This window comes from Sorex araneus, chromosome 5, assembly GCF_027595985.1.
Source record: "Sorex araneus isolate mSorAra2 chromosome 5, mSorAra2.pri, whole genome shotgun sequence".
In the NCBI taxonomy this organism is placed as follows: Eukaryota; Metazoa; Chordata; class Mammalia; order Eulipotyphla; family Soricidae; genus Sorex; species Sorex araneus.
The window spans coordinates 145,085,845-145,099,406 of record NC_073306.1 but is presented as its reverse complement, the minus strand read 5'-3'; the positions used below and the strand labels follow the sequence as shown (position 1 = coordinate 145,099,406).

The following is a 13,562-nucleotide window of genomic DNA, read 5'->3' as shown; positions in this document are numbered from 1 at the left end:
TCCATGGGTGAAAGTCTGTGAGCCTCATGGGATGACAGGCATACCATCAGGCCATTAGAAACGCCTGAGTCGCTCTTTATTCATGTATTTTTTTATTATTCATACACGTATAGCCTAATTCTCTCCTTCCGAGAACCTGGCAAGCTACCGAGTTTCCTGCCTGCAGGGGAGAGCCTGGCAAGCTCCCCGTGGTGTATTCATATGCCAAAACCAGTAACAATGATGGGTCTCATTCCCATGACCCTGAAGGAGCCTCCAATGTGGCACCATTGGGAAGGACGAGGAAAGAGAGGCTGCTAAAGTCTCAGGACTGGGACGAATGGAGACGTTACTGAGACCGCTCGAGAAAATCAACCATCAACGGGATGATGATGATGATGATGATAATGATGATGATGATGATGATGATGATTGGAGAAATAGAAAAGCAAGTAATTCACCTCAAATACAAAATCCAGAATTACCAGAAAGTTTTGGCTTATCAGTAACCAATTGACTTGGGGAACTGCGACAATGAGGTGTAAAACAAAAGGAAAGGTTAACGGTAACTCAGGGGGTAAAGGCTGCTCACAGGAGCACTGTGAGCTTTGCTGGGAGGAGGAAATGGGCAGTTCACGGATGAAGCCTCAGACGCTTAGGGCTAATATCCAGTATTGGCCCGGGTCTGGACGGTGTGTGCGAGACAGCCGGCCTCCACGGAGCTGGGCTCAACCCCCGGTCCCCGCACTGATGAAGAATAAAGCTGTGCGTGCCGATCAGTGTGCTTTTACGGTTTTAATTTGCACTCATTTTATTACAAGAATTTAGCACTTTTCTTTTACACTATAATGTTTGGATTGTTTTTAGTCATATACGTGGCGACATTGCTGGGGGGACTGTCATATGAGGTGCCGGGGCCAGGATTGGAGCAGGCTGTGTCTACGTGCTAGACGGGTGCCCGCTTTGTACTGTCTCGTCCTTAAGCACTCTGTTTTTGGGGGTGGAGGGGTGCACCTGGCAGTGCCCAGGGCTTACTCCTTGCTCTGTGTCTCTCCAGGGGACCTCGGGGGACCTGGGGGTGCTGGAGGTGGAGTCTGCATCAGTCACTTGAGCAGCCAACTCCTGACCGCTCTTCTCTCTGCCCCCTTAAGCACATTGTTCTGTGTTCAAAAGCCACCTCCGTTTTCCGGCCAGGTCCTGTCTCCAGGGCCTGTACTGTTTCCCTTGGTCACGTAGCTGCCTTTTGTCCCCCATGCTGTAGGGATTTTAGTTTAATTTGACTTAGGTTGTTTGTTCTGTGGCTTTTTGGGTCACACCAGGCAGTGCTCAGGAATTACTCCTGGCGGACCCTAAGGGACACCAGGATCAAACGCAGGTCGGGCCACATGCAAGGCAGACGCCCTCCCCACGGGACACTTGCTCCAGCCTCAATTTAACTTGTCTAGGTTCTGTGATTAAGAACCTCGGGGAATGCAAGGGTGGGAGAGGGGCTGGAGGCGAGGGGGCCCTAGAGGCGACAGAGGGACGGTGATTCTCAGGTCACCTCCACTCCCGGGGATGCCCCCTCCCCAGGAATCTTGTGTAGCAAAAATGATGGGCGTGTATGGTGTGGGTCTGGCCCCAGGAGGACCCGGCACTGCCGCCCTCTGATCCCCAGCGAATTCCACTGCAGATTCTTGTGAGGGGCCGCCGCCGGGATTGCTCTTGGCTTTGTGCTCAGGGATCACTCCCGGAAGGGCTTGGGGGCTCATACGCGGTGCTGAGGATCGAACCTGCATCGGCCTGGCTCCATGCAAGGCCAGTGCCCACCCACACACTCTCTCTGGCCGCTTGGTTGCTCGCAGACTGTGAAATGGTCCGTGCTGCCCACTGTTCCCTCTGTTGGACACAGAGCCCAGGGTGACCACTGCTTCCTCTCCCTCCTTCCCGCTGCTTCTTCCTCCCTCCTTCCTGCTGCTTCTTCCTCCCTCCTTCCTGCTGCTTCCTCCTCCCTCCTTCCTGCTTCTTCCTCTTCCCTTCCCTCTGCTTCTTCCTCCCTCCTTCATGCTGCTTCTTCCTCCCTCTGTCCTGATGCTTCTTCCTCCCTCCTTCCCACTGCTTCCTCCTCCCTCCATCCTACTGCTTCCTCCTCCCTCCTTCCTGCTGCTTCTTCCTCCCTCTGTCCTGATGCTTCTTCCTCCCTCCTTCCCACTGCTTTCTCCTCCCTCCATCCTACTGCTTCCTCCTCCCTCCATCCTACTGCTTCCTCCTCCCTCCTTCCTGCTGCTTCTTCCTCCCTCTGTCCTGATGCTTCTTCCTCCCTCCTTCCCACTGCTTTCTCCTCCCTCCATCCCACTGCTTCCTCCTCCCTCCTTCCTGCTGCTTCTTCCTCCCTCCTTCCTGCTGCTTCCTCCTCCCTCCTTCCTGCTGCTTCCTCCTCCCTCTTTCCTGCTGCTTCCTCAACTGTGGCCAGCATGTGGGGTCTACAGACCCCCTGACCCAGAACCGTCCTTGGAGGTCCTGTGTGTGCCCGCAGTGCCCGCCTGCTGCCCTTGGCTCGGCCGCTGGTGCCTCCAGAAGCTGAGTCACAGAAAAGGTGCATTTCCGGGAAGTGGCCGAGTGGCACAGCCTCTGGTCCCCTCCCTGCCTCCCAGGGACCTGAGATTTTCAGTGTTTTGGAGTCTTGCCAGCATTTGGGAGTGGGGAGGGGAGGGGCTGGGGGCCTTTTCCTAGGCAGGGGCACAGCCTGCCTGGCTGGTCTCAGCTGCTCCTGGGCAGGGCTGGGGAACCCGCCTGCAATACTTGCTGCCTGTGCAGTGGGACTCTTTGCCAGTGTATTGGGGTGCTCCCTGCCCTGGGCCCCCCCGTGTTCCCTGAATAGTACGGTGGGCAGGAGACTTGCTCACACGCATTCAACCAGGCTCCATCCCTGGCAGCAAATTTGAGCTCCTGGACCCAGCAGGAATGATCCCCGAGCACAGGGCCAGGAGTCAGCCCTGGGCTCTGCCGGGTGTGGCTCCCGAGCAAACCAGGAGTGTGCTGCCCCGGTGCCCAGCGCACAGGCCCGAGTTCAGGACAGCTGTGGGCTCGGTCCTGCTCGCCCCAGGCAGGCAGGCAGGGGCACGGGGTGGGCGGGCAGGTGGGCTTCGGTGCTGGCAGTGCCGCCCAGTTTGGGGCCTGCTATGGCCACTCCCCACACTGGGTGGCCTGTCCAGTGCTGTGGTCAGAGACGCACCTGCAGGCTGCAGTGTGGAGACTCAGAGAATCTGGGTTTTCTCCTCTGGCCGTGGGGCCTGACGGCCGGGCCCCAAGCCGCCTCACCCCCTTTGCAGAAGTTCCAGGTCGTGGACTCGTCAGTCAGGGCCGGCTGGGCCACTCCTCAGTGCCGGCCTCTCTGCGTCCTTGACTGGGCCCTGCTCTGTGCCCCACTTGGGTACTTTTCCGGGCCGGCCGCGTGAATGCCAGGACCTGTGTGGGCCAGGCACAGGGGCAGGGTGGGGCAAGTGGTCCCTCCGCCGCTAGGAACTGACAGGCCTTCCCCATTCAGCGGCGCCCACCAGTGACCGGAGACGGTTCCAGCTTGCCCGTTCTCTGGGCCCACGGCAGCCCCTGGACGAGGCCTGGCCGCAGAGCTTCAGCTTCTGTCCTAAAGGGGCGCCGGCCGTGAGTGGATGTGATCCGGGCCAAAACTCCAGGGATAAGCCGGAGAGAGCCGCGGGTAGGGCACCCACCCGCGCTCGGCCAGCCCAGCTTCACCCCTGGCATCCCAAGCAGAAGGAAGCCACCGTTCCGAAGATATGGCTTACCAACTATGACATTATTTTATTTTGGTTTGGGGGCCATGCCCAGTGATGCTCAGGGGTCACTCCTGGTGGTGCAGGAGGACCCTGTGGGATGTCTGGGGCCCTGGGGGCATCACCCCTGAACAGGTCTGCAGGGGCACGGAGATCTGAGTGACTGGAGCCTTGGCACAGAGTAAGGCTGGGGGGTTTCCAGCGTCCCTGATTGTCCAGTTCCATCACGGACAGTCCCCCTCCCCCAAAGTGCCCCCCCCCTTCATTTCTGCTCCCTGGTTACAGTTACATAGAGCGCTTTTGCCCCTGGGGAGCAGGGGAGAGGCTGGGCGTGGGGGATGCGCTCTGCAAGAGTCCCCCTGCCAGGGGCCTCTGCCCGACACTGGCCAGTGTGCCCCACTCAAACTTGACCTACGGGCTGCATAGCTGCACCAGCCCAGTGCGCACCCTTCCCCTCCCCGCGTCCCCTCCCAAGACCCCCCAACCCCCTGCCCTCCTGCCCTGCCCCGCCCCGCCCCGCAGAGCCGAACCCTCGCCCGCCCCGGACCGACCCCAGTCCCAAAGCTGCGACCCCTCCGGAGGTCCCAGAGCACCCTCCGGTCCCCACACCCTCTCCGGGTCCCCACTCTCGGTCCGCGGCCGCGCCCCGCAGAGCCGCCCCCGCACGGGTCCCCGCGACCCCCAGCCCCAAAGCTGCGACCCCTGCGGAGACCCCGAACCCGCCGAGCCGCGCCCCTCCCGCGTCGCGCGCCCCCGCCCCCGCCCCCGCCCGCAGCGCCGCCCCCGCCCGCCCCCCGCCCGGCGCGCAGGTGCGCGGCTCGGCGCGGCTCGGCCTGCGACTGAGCGTCCTGCCGCCCCCGGGACGGGCGGGGACCCCGCCGGGGATGGAGCCGCGGGACGCGCGCCGGACCCCGCGCGTTCATGGTGAGTGGGCCCGGCGCCCCCCGGGCGTGCCTACGGGCCCGGGAACGGGGTCCCAGCCCAGGGCGCCCTTGGGAACCCCGCTCTGCGTCCCACCCACCCACTGCCGGTGGCGGGCGCCTGGGCCGGGGCCGCGGGCCCTGCCGGGCCGGGGCCGTGCGCGAGGTCTCGCGGGGCGCTGGGGACCCCCGACCCGGCGGGCGTGCGCCACAGCCGCCCCGGCCGTGGTGCGGGGACAGGCCCGGCGCTGCCCCTGCCCGGAGCCCCCGCCCTGGCCGGCCCGCAGAGGCCGCCTTCGGTGTCCGCGGGCGCCTGCGTCCTGGAGGCCCTGGGCTCGCCCCTCGCCGCCGCGGGACTCGCCTCGCGTGTGCGGCCCAGGCGGGGGCCCCGCGTCCGGCGCCGGGCGCGGCCGGCACGAAGCAGGTGCCCGTCCGGGGGCGTGTGGGCGGGCGCGCCGGGCTCCCCTCCCGGGAGCTCGTTAGGAGACGCCAGCGCCCAGAGCAGGGGCAGCTGTGACGCAGCGGCCTCCCGGTGGGACGCGGTGGGACGCGCAGCGCCCACCCTGCAGGTGCTGCCCCGCGGCCCAGGCCTGAGCCAGCGGCCTCGCCCGTTAGGGGCCTCGCCCGCCGCCCCCGCCGCATTTGCTGTGCTGAGGACGTGGCCTGTGCCGCGAGGGGACCCCCACCCAGCACCCGGTGAAGTCAGTGGGACCGGCCAGGTGGAACCAGGCACAGGGCGAGCGGCTGTGCGCGGGCGCCCGGTGCTCACAGCTGCAGAGCGTCCTCCGAGCCTGGGCCGGCTGTGGTCACACCTGGTCAGGCTTGGGCTCGGCCCGGCTCAAGATTTCAGAGCTTGACCCCAGGGCTCAGGGAAGGCTGGGCTAGGTGAGGGCTGGGACGGGTCGGGGCTGGGTCAGGGCTGGGTCAGGGCTGGGTTAGGTTTGGGTTGGGTCAGGGTTGGGTAGGATCAGGGCCGGGCTGGGTCAGGGCCCGGCTGGGTCAGGCTAGGACTGGGCTGGGTGGCACCAACCTGCACCCAGGGTGTGCTCCCTTCGTGCTACAAAGCCTCCTCCCTCCTGTGCTCCCTGCCCCCCACAGTGCTCACTCTCTGGAGAGAGGCCATGAGGCTGAGAGGCAGGTGGCCTGGAGGGGTCAGCGGGGTGGGGGGGCCGTCACCCCTGCAGGGGGCCCCGCCTCACCCAGGGCTGTCTGTCTGGGCCCGGCCCGGCCTGCTCGGCTGGGCGCGTGCCGGGTCCCTGCCGGGCCTGTGGCTGCTCAGGGGCGTTGCCCAGGGCCAGGTAGCACCCAGCCAGGCCCCTGGTTGCCTTGTTTGTAGTTTTGTTGTGAGGTTCTACCCATGGTGCTGGGGTCAGGCGCTGCGCCTCACACGAGCAAGAGTGGGTCTGTGTACAGTACGTGCATGTGTGTGCATGTATGTGTATGTGTACACTTGTGTATGTGTTTGTATGACTGTGTATGTGTGTCTGTGCCCTGGTCTGGCCATGCCCTGTTCTCTTACTGACATTGGCTGTGTCAGGACTCAGTGCTGTCTCCTGGTCATCTGTCATGGTTGGAAGCTTTGTCAGGACTGGCAGTAGGTGACCAGGTGCCCTCTGAGACGTGGCCTCGGTGCCCAGGTGACCGGTTGCTCTCTGAGGCGTGACTGTGGGTGCTTGAGTGCCGTCTGACACATGTCCTAGGTTACTCAGTGTCCTCTGAAACGTGGCCTAGGTGCCCGGGTGCCCTCTGAGGTACAGCTGCAGGTGCCCGGGAGCCCTCTGAGGTACAGCTGCAGGTGCCCGGGAGCCCTCTGAGGTACAGCTGCAGGTCCCCGGGTGCCCTCTGAGGTACAGCTGCAGATGCCCGGGTGCCCTCTGAGGTACAGCTGCAGGTGCCCGGGTGCCCTCTGAGGTACAGCTGCAGGTGCCTGGGTGCCCTCTGAGGCGTGACCGTGGCCCCAGAATGCAGGCTTTGCCCCCAGCACCCCGCCTCCCCATCGATGCCCCAGGGGTCCCGGGCCAAGTACCTAGCCCAGGTGTCCCTCAGGGGTAGGGGTACTTGGTGTCTCAGCGCGCAGAGAGGCCCAGCCTGGTGCCCTCCTGCAGCCAGCTGACTGGTCCAGCCCCCCCCCCCCCGCGCCCTCGGCGGTCTGCCTGGTGCCTGTGGGTGTTCTGGCTCTGGTCCCTCCCTTCTGCCTGGTGCCCACGTGCCGGGTTTGAGAAAGGGAGAGTCCCGAGCTGGCACTGCCCTGAAACCGCTCCCCCATGGCCCGGCCGCCTTCTCTGTGTGATGGGGCCCCGGGGGGCGCGGAGGGGCGGCCGCCCAGTCAGACCCCTCCTGACCAGAGCCCTGGCCCCTCAGTCACCTCTGGCTGCCCGTCTTGAAGCTGCACAAGTGCTGGACTCTGAGAGGCGTCGGTGGGCCCGCGCAGGGATGTGCGCTCCCTGAGGCCCCACCGCCCGGCTGTTCTGGAAGCTTCCCCAGGCCCCACGTGCTTCATAGGCTGCTCTGAGAGCCGCTGCTCCCGGGCACCTTCGTCTCACGTCAGTGAGAATCAGGTGGCAATTAGTCACGTTCAGTGACTGTCATGCCCGTGGCCGTCTGCTGGGCTTTTCAGTGGAAGGTTAACGCTTGCTGGGCCTCCCTTTGGCAGATCATTGCCATGAGAGACTCCGGGGGCCTGTGTGGAGCTGTGGTGAGCAGGTCCCTTCAGAGCACCAGGAGTGCACACATGTGTGCCGTACTCCTATGTTCTTACACATGTGCACACACAGACACACTGTGTTCCGTGCTCCTGTGCTCACACGTGCACACATATGGACACATGCATGTTGAATGCTCCCGTGCTCTTGCACACATGCACATGTGTCACGTTCCTGTGCTCTCATGCACACACAGATGCCACACCCCCATCCTGTTCCACACACACACCCACATGTGTGCACATGCTCCAGAGAGAGTGGGGGAGTCCATATCTCGTCTGAGTTTCCCAGCAGCCCTTGCGACTATCGGCTGGAAGGAGCCGTTTCTGCACGGCAGTGGACGGGCGCCGGGTGCGACCACAGCGTGCAGTTCCTGGGCACTGGCTGTGTCCACCTCTGCACACAGACTGGTGCTGCCGTCCTGAGGGCCGGGGGCAGGGCTGGCAGGACACCCTGACGCCGCTGTCTGCCCTAGGAATGTGAAGACAAGGCTGGCCACCGCAGCAGGCCCCCGTCCCCCCGGCAGAGTGTGCGCAGGACCCTGGACTTCGAGCCGCTGTCCACCACGGCGCTCATTCTAGAGCACAGGCCAGCGTGAGTGGGGGCTCCCTCCCTGGCGGCCGGCGGCCCAGTGTCTGCTGGCCTGTGCTGGGGGGCTGGCCGGGCCCCACGCCGGCGGGGAGAGGCCTGCGGGGTGGCGGGTGCCCCTGCTGCAGGCAGTGTCCCGGGCGGGGAAGCCCGCGGGGAGGGCGGGGCGCCTGCTGGCGTTTCCTGCTCTCCAGCCCCTGCCGGCCTCGGCCGCAGCTCTGCCCTGTGAGCTGAGCTTCTGCGAGCTGGTGCTCAGGGTCTGTGGCCGGAGATCTCACCGGATGCCGCGTGCGCGGTGGGAAAGACGGACGTTTGTTTTCTCCCAGGAACCTCCCGGCGAAGCCCGCAGAGGAGGCGGAGAAGCACCAGCAGCAGTATGAGGAGATGGTGGTCCAGGCCAAGAAGCGAGGTGGGGTGGCGGCTGTGGGTGTCCGGGGGTCCCCCTGTCCCCTCACGGCCTGGAGCCAGGCCTCATGACGCCTTTAGTGTTCTGAGATTGATGATTTTCCCTCCGGAGCGAGTCCGGCCTCACCTGTCAGTTCTCGGCGGGGTTTGCCGCAAAGCACGAGGGTCTGGCTTCAGCTGTCCCGGGAGCTGCCTGCCGGGAGAGAGTGGGGAGGGGGCGTCGCCGAGGGACCCGGGTGGGCGAGCGGGTGGGCGAGCGCCCTGCGTCTGCCTTCCAGAGCTGCGCGAGGCCCAGCGGCGGCGGAAGCAGCTGCAGGAGCGGTGCCGGCTGGAGGAGAACATCGGCAACGCCGTGCTCACATGGAACAACGAGATCCTGCCCCACTGGGAGACCATGTACGCGCCTTCTGCGCACGCACTTCTCTCTAGAACCTTCCGGGAGTCCTGGCCACCTTTGCATTGTCCCAGTGGGTTGCCTGTGACTGGGCTATGGGGTGGGGGCGGGGAACAGAACCCTCCTCTGCCATGGGGTGTGCAGGGGTCACTGGCCGGCAGCAGCTGCCCCGGGCCTGCGCCCCTCGCAGGCAGCTCCAGCCGCGTGTGGCTCTTGCCAGAGAACGTGCCCGGGGGCTGCCGCTCCCCCTTGTTGCTCTGCTTCCTGCTCACATTGCCCGCTGGCCTGAGATTTGGCCACAGAGCAGTTCCGGTCACTGCACGTGGGCGCCGTCCCTGTCGTGGCCGGTCACGGAGTCGGCCACTAAAGGCTGCCGTGGGCGCCCTGACTGCAGCATCCTGTGAGTTCCCGTTTCCTGTCCAGGTGGTGCTCTCGGAAGGTGCGAGACCTCTGGTGGCAGGGAATCCCCCCCAGCGTGCGGGGCAGGGTCTGGAGCCTGGCCATCGGCAACGAGCTGAACATCACCCACGGTGAGCAGGCAGGGCCAGCGTCCAGACCTCCCTGTCCACCCTGAGGGGCAGCAGGGCGGGTCCAGACCTCCCTGTCCAGCCCGAGGGGCAGCTGGCCCTGGTCCTTTCTGCGAGGCTCGTGCTGGGGCGCGTGGTCTGTGGGCGTTTCCCCTGGAGCGGGTGTAGAGCTTTACTTCGTACCATGTGGGGCCCATGGGAGCCTGCGTCCATCTCTCAGCTGTCTCCCTAGGAGAGGGTGGGCATGTCATTGTGTGTGAGCATGTGTGCTTCGATGTGCACTGGGCATGTGTGACTGACACCTGCGTGGTGATGTGTATTGGTGACATATGTATGATTATGTGATTGTACACATGCTGAGTGCATGTGGACTGCATATATGCACAAGCATGATTGTGCCCACAGGTGTGCATGCAGGATTGTGAGATGGCATGCATGTGGGATCCCATGTGTGTTTACACGTTGTGCTATGTGGTTGCATGTATGTGGCTGTGTGTGATTGCACATCTGTGCACATATGGGTTATATGTGCTTGTGGCTGTGTGATTGTTTGTGCGTGCATGTGTGTGACTGCGTGTGATGGGTGTGGTTCATGCCATGCCCAGAGCTCTGCTGGACTCTGTGCCGGAGCTGGACTGTCCCTGAGTGCTGGGTGCGAGGTATGATCTAGGCTGCAGAAGACCTAGTTGGTGCCTGTGCAGGGAGCTGCCCAGCCTGAGGCCTTGGTATGACTGGGCTCCCCTCCCTCCCCACTCGAAACTGAGTCAGACATGGAGCACTGCCCCATCCATGCCAGGCCCTGCACACGGGGCCATCTGCGCTGCCTGAACCTGGAGCTGTCCTGGACAGGGCGGTGAGCCCTGGCCTGGAGAGAGGCGTCTCAGAAGCTTCTGGGCGCTCTCCCAGCCCGTGCTGGTCCGAGCCTGCAGCTCTCACGGGTGCTGGCTGAGCCGGTGTTTCCTCAGGTTCTCTCCAAGGCCTGGGTTGGTCTGTGTATAGCCTTGGGGCCTTGGGAGGGGGGGTTGTTCCTTGTTACCCCCAGTAGTACTCAAGGACTCATTTCTGGCTCTGTGCCCAGGTTCTTCCTTGGCGGTGCTCAGGGGACCAGGGATTGGGCCTCGTGCCAGGGAAAAGCCTGCACCCCGTTACTACCTCTCTGGGACCTTGTTTTGGTTTTTTTGGTTTTTCTTCTTTATTTTGCGGCCACACCCAGCAGTGCTCAGGGAAGCAGGCCGTCCAGGTGTGTGGCCACTTCCTCGGCCCCAGGGGCCGGTGCTACTCAAAATCCACTAGGAGCGTATCCTGGGTGTTTGGGCCAGGTGGGGACTGCTCAGACCCTTCTCTGCAGGTTTGTCTGACCCTGAGTTGGGCTCACGCTTTATCTGAAGTTTGCTGACCACTCTCCAGCGCTCTGGAAGCCAGGGTCTCCGACACACTGTCCACCTGTCACCGTGCCCAGTCCCCCCCACAGCACACAGCTGGCCTTGAGTCTTAGCTGAATGAGTCCATGAGTGAATGCACAACTGACTAGATAAACGGATGAGTGGTGAATGAACAAGTAGGATATGAATGGAGGAGGAGTAAGTGAATGAATGAATGAATGAATGAATGAATGAATGAATGAATGAGTGGGCAAGCATGCCTCCTGGTCCCAGTGCCAGTGTCCACCACAGTCTGGCCAGGGCCTCCTTCCGGAGTGGCGGGCCTGCGGGGTGGGCGGCCCTTTCCTGCCAGGAAGCTGTGCAGCCTCACAGGCGGGCGGGAGCTAGGACCAGGGTCACGTCTGGCCCTGCGGCCTCTGACCCCAGGCCAGACCTCCAGTCCCGAGCTGGGCTTCACTGAGTGGCGCTGGGTGTGGGCACCGGGCGCGTCCCATCACCTCCCCAGGGGCGCATTAGCCAGCCTGGGGGCAAGACTCCGGGCACTGCCCCACGTGGCTCAGGCTACAGGGGGGCGAGAGCTCGGCTGCCACCAGGCCCGTCCCTTGTGGTGACGTCGCTGCGCCCAGGGCCCAGAGCACACGACTCGACTCGGGTCCCTGCAGAAGCAGGGGGGAGGGGCCCCCGGGTCAGGCCACCCCGAAGGGCCCGCCTGGTCTCACACCCCAGGTTAGGAGGTGGGTGGGGCGAGGATCCTGTGTCTCCCCTCGCCTCTGCTGGGGGCAGGGCGGTGTGGCGCAGGGGGCTGCGCTCACGGCCGCATGTTTCCCCCCCCCCCCCCCCCGCAGAGCTCTTCCACATCTGCCTGGCCCGAGCCAAGGAGAGGTGGCGCTCCCTCAGCGCGGGCGGCCCCGAGGCGGAGAGCGAAGGTACTGCGGGCCTGGAGGGTTGCGTGGGGGCAGGACAAGGCACTCGGAAGCCCACGCTGGTCCTCAGCAGCGTCTGTCACTGGCCAGCACGGGGCCAGGCCCGTCTGCCCCAAGACCTTTGCTGCTCCTGGAGGCAGGACTCAGTGCTCGGCCCGCAGGGGAGGGGCGGGAGGGCTGCTTCCACTCGGGGTTCTGCCGGCCCGGGCACCCTCGCTCCTCTGGCTGCCGTGGCGCCCGCCGGGGTAATTAGGCCAGTGTCTCTTCTCGAGCCTCGTCACCTCGTTTGTTCTTATGAAACTTCAAAGGCTGGTGATGACCCCACGTGCTCTGGGTCTGTTGACAGATGCCGGGTTTTCAGCCGCAGACAGAGAGGCCAGTCTCGAACTCATTAAACTGGACATTTCCAGGACATTCCCTAGTCTCTGCATTTTCCAGCAAGTAGGTGATTGTGGCTTTCATATGTTTTACCTCAATTTCACAGATGCCCAGCGGGTCACTGGGGGGTGGCCGAGAGTTGGCCGGGCCTTTTGTCGCTTGATTGACGCGAACAGTCGGTTGCTGAGGCAGCCTGGGCTGCCCCTAGACGTGGCTCAGAGCCGTGGGGGGCTGCGGGGGCGGGGTCCCCTCTCCCGAAGCGTTCTCGGGCTATTCGGGCTATTTCATGCACGAGAGTGTGTGGAAGGGGTCCCAGGGCGGCCTTTGGGGAAAGGGGTTCCCTGCATATGCCGCTGGTGAATGGGTCGGGAGAGACAGTCCCTGGGTGTGACCCATGCACAGGCAGCAGTGGGCAGGGCCCTCGTGGGGGTGGGGGGCCCGGCTGTGTCATAGCCCCCAGGGAGGTCCCAGTGCGCTGGGACCTGGGCTCAGGCCTGCAGTCTGGGTCCTGGCATGAGCTGCTCCCTCGCGCCCACCAGCCTCCCCTGGGTCCGAGTGTTTCCTTCTAAGGTGGATGCCGAAGACCCTGCCCCGCCCCCGCCCATCTCCTGCAGAGAAGCCCATGCTCCCCGCCTGCTCCTGGGGCTGGGGCAGGGGCAAGGGGTGAGGGCCGAGGTTAAGGGTCAAGGCGCCCTGAGACGGAAGCCCGCCCTGCGGGTGCTGAGGACCAGACTGTCCCTCGTCCAGCGCCCGGGCAGTGGGTCTCACCACCCTGTCGGCTCTTCCAGGGTGGCCCCTACCATGACCCCCTGCACAGCGTCCTGGGCGCCTACACCTGCTACCGGCCCGATGTTGGCTACGTGAGTGAGCTCTCCCTCGGGTGCTCGGGGGGGAAACGGGATCCCCAAGGAGGGCCTGGGTGCACCCCGAGACCCCAGCGGGAGGTGGGGGGCACTGCCCTGGGCACTGACTTTGAATGGACAGGCTTTACTTTTCCCCGCGGTCTTGCCCGCGGTGGAGAAGCCATGGCAGAGATGGGGATGGGCTGCACCTGGTATGAGGCTCAGGCCCCGGTTGTGTGTCGGAGGGTCCACTGGGGTCCCAGGGGCCCGCAGAAGCAGGTGCTGGTATCAGGGCAGGTGGGATTCCTCTGCCACCCACTGCAAGTGTTCGTCGCACACCCTCCCAGCCCCCGCCACATGTACACAGCAGGCCCGGGGCATGACCAGCCCTTATCCCATGCTCCCCAACACATAGGCGGAGGGCTGACACACACACACACATACACACACACACCTGACACCCTGTGCTCACATACATACACACACACACCTGACACCCTGTGCTTGTGCTCACACACATACACACACACACACACACACACACGATGCCTCTGCTCTCATACACAGGTGCAAGGCATGTCCCACCCTCACCTGTGCTCACACACACGTGACACCCCATGCTCCCACACAGGTGCAGGGTATGTCCCATTCTGTGCTCACAGACAACACACCCCTGACACCCCATGCTCACACACACACATACACACACACCTGACACCCTGTGCTCGTACTCACACACACACACACAC

The 13,562-nt window shown here is 64.0% G+C and overlaps 1 protein-coding gene across 5 annotated transcripts in view; it reads left to right on the top strand.

Moving 5' to 3' along the window:
* The window catches only part of TBC1D14 (TBC1 domain family member 14), a 48,828-nt gene that overhangs the window by 24,914 nt on the left and 10,352 nt on the right, over positions 1–13,562 (top strand). For 3 of the 5 annotated variants that reach the window (XM_055138366.1, XM_055138367.1, XM_055138365.1), the window contains 7 exons: positions 7,850–7,968; positions 8,289–8,371; positions 8,646–8,763; positions 9,185–9,291; positions 11,516–11,596; positions 11,940–12,034; positions 12,760–12,831. In XM_055138366.1, coding sequence (XP_054994341.1) covers positions 7,850–7,968; positions 8,289–8,371; positions 8,646–8,763; positions 9,185–9,291; positions 11,516–11,596; positions 11,940–12,034; positions 12,760–12,831 — 675 coding nt within the window. Of the gene's footprint in view, positions 1–4,543; positions 4,677–5,404; positions 5,558–7,849; positions 7,969–8,288; positions 8,372–8,645; positions 8,764–9,184; positions 9,292–11,515; positions 11,597–11,939; positions 12,035–12,759; positions 12,832–13,562 lie in introns of those variants that run through there. The other 2 variants (XM_055138368.1, XM_055138369.1) reach the window with 2 other exon arrangements.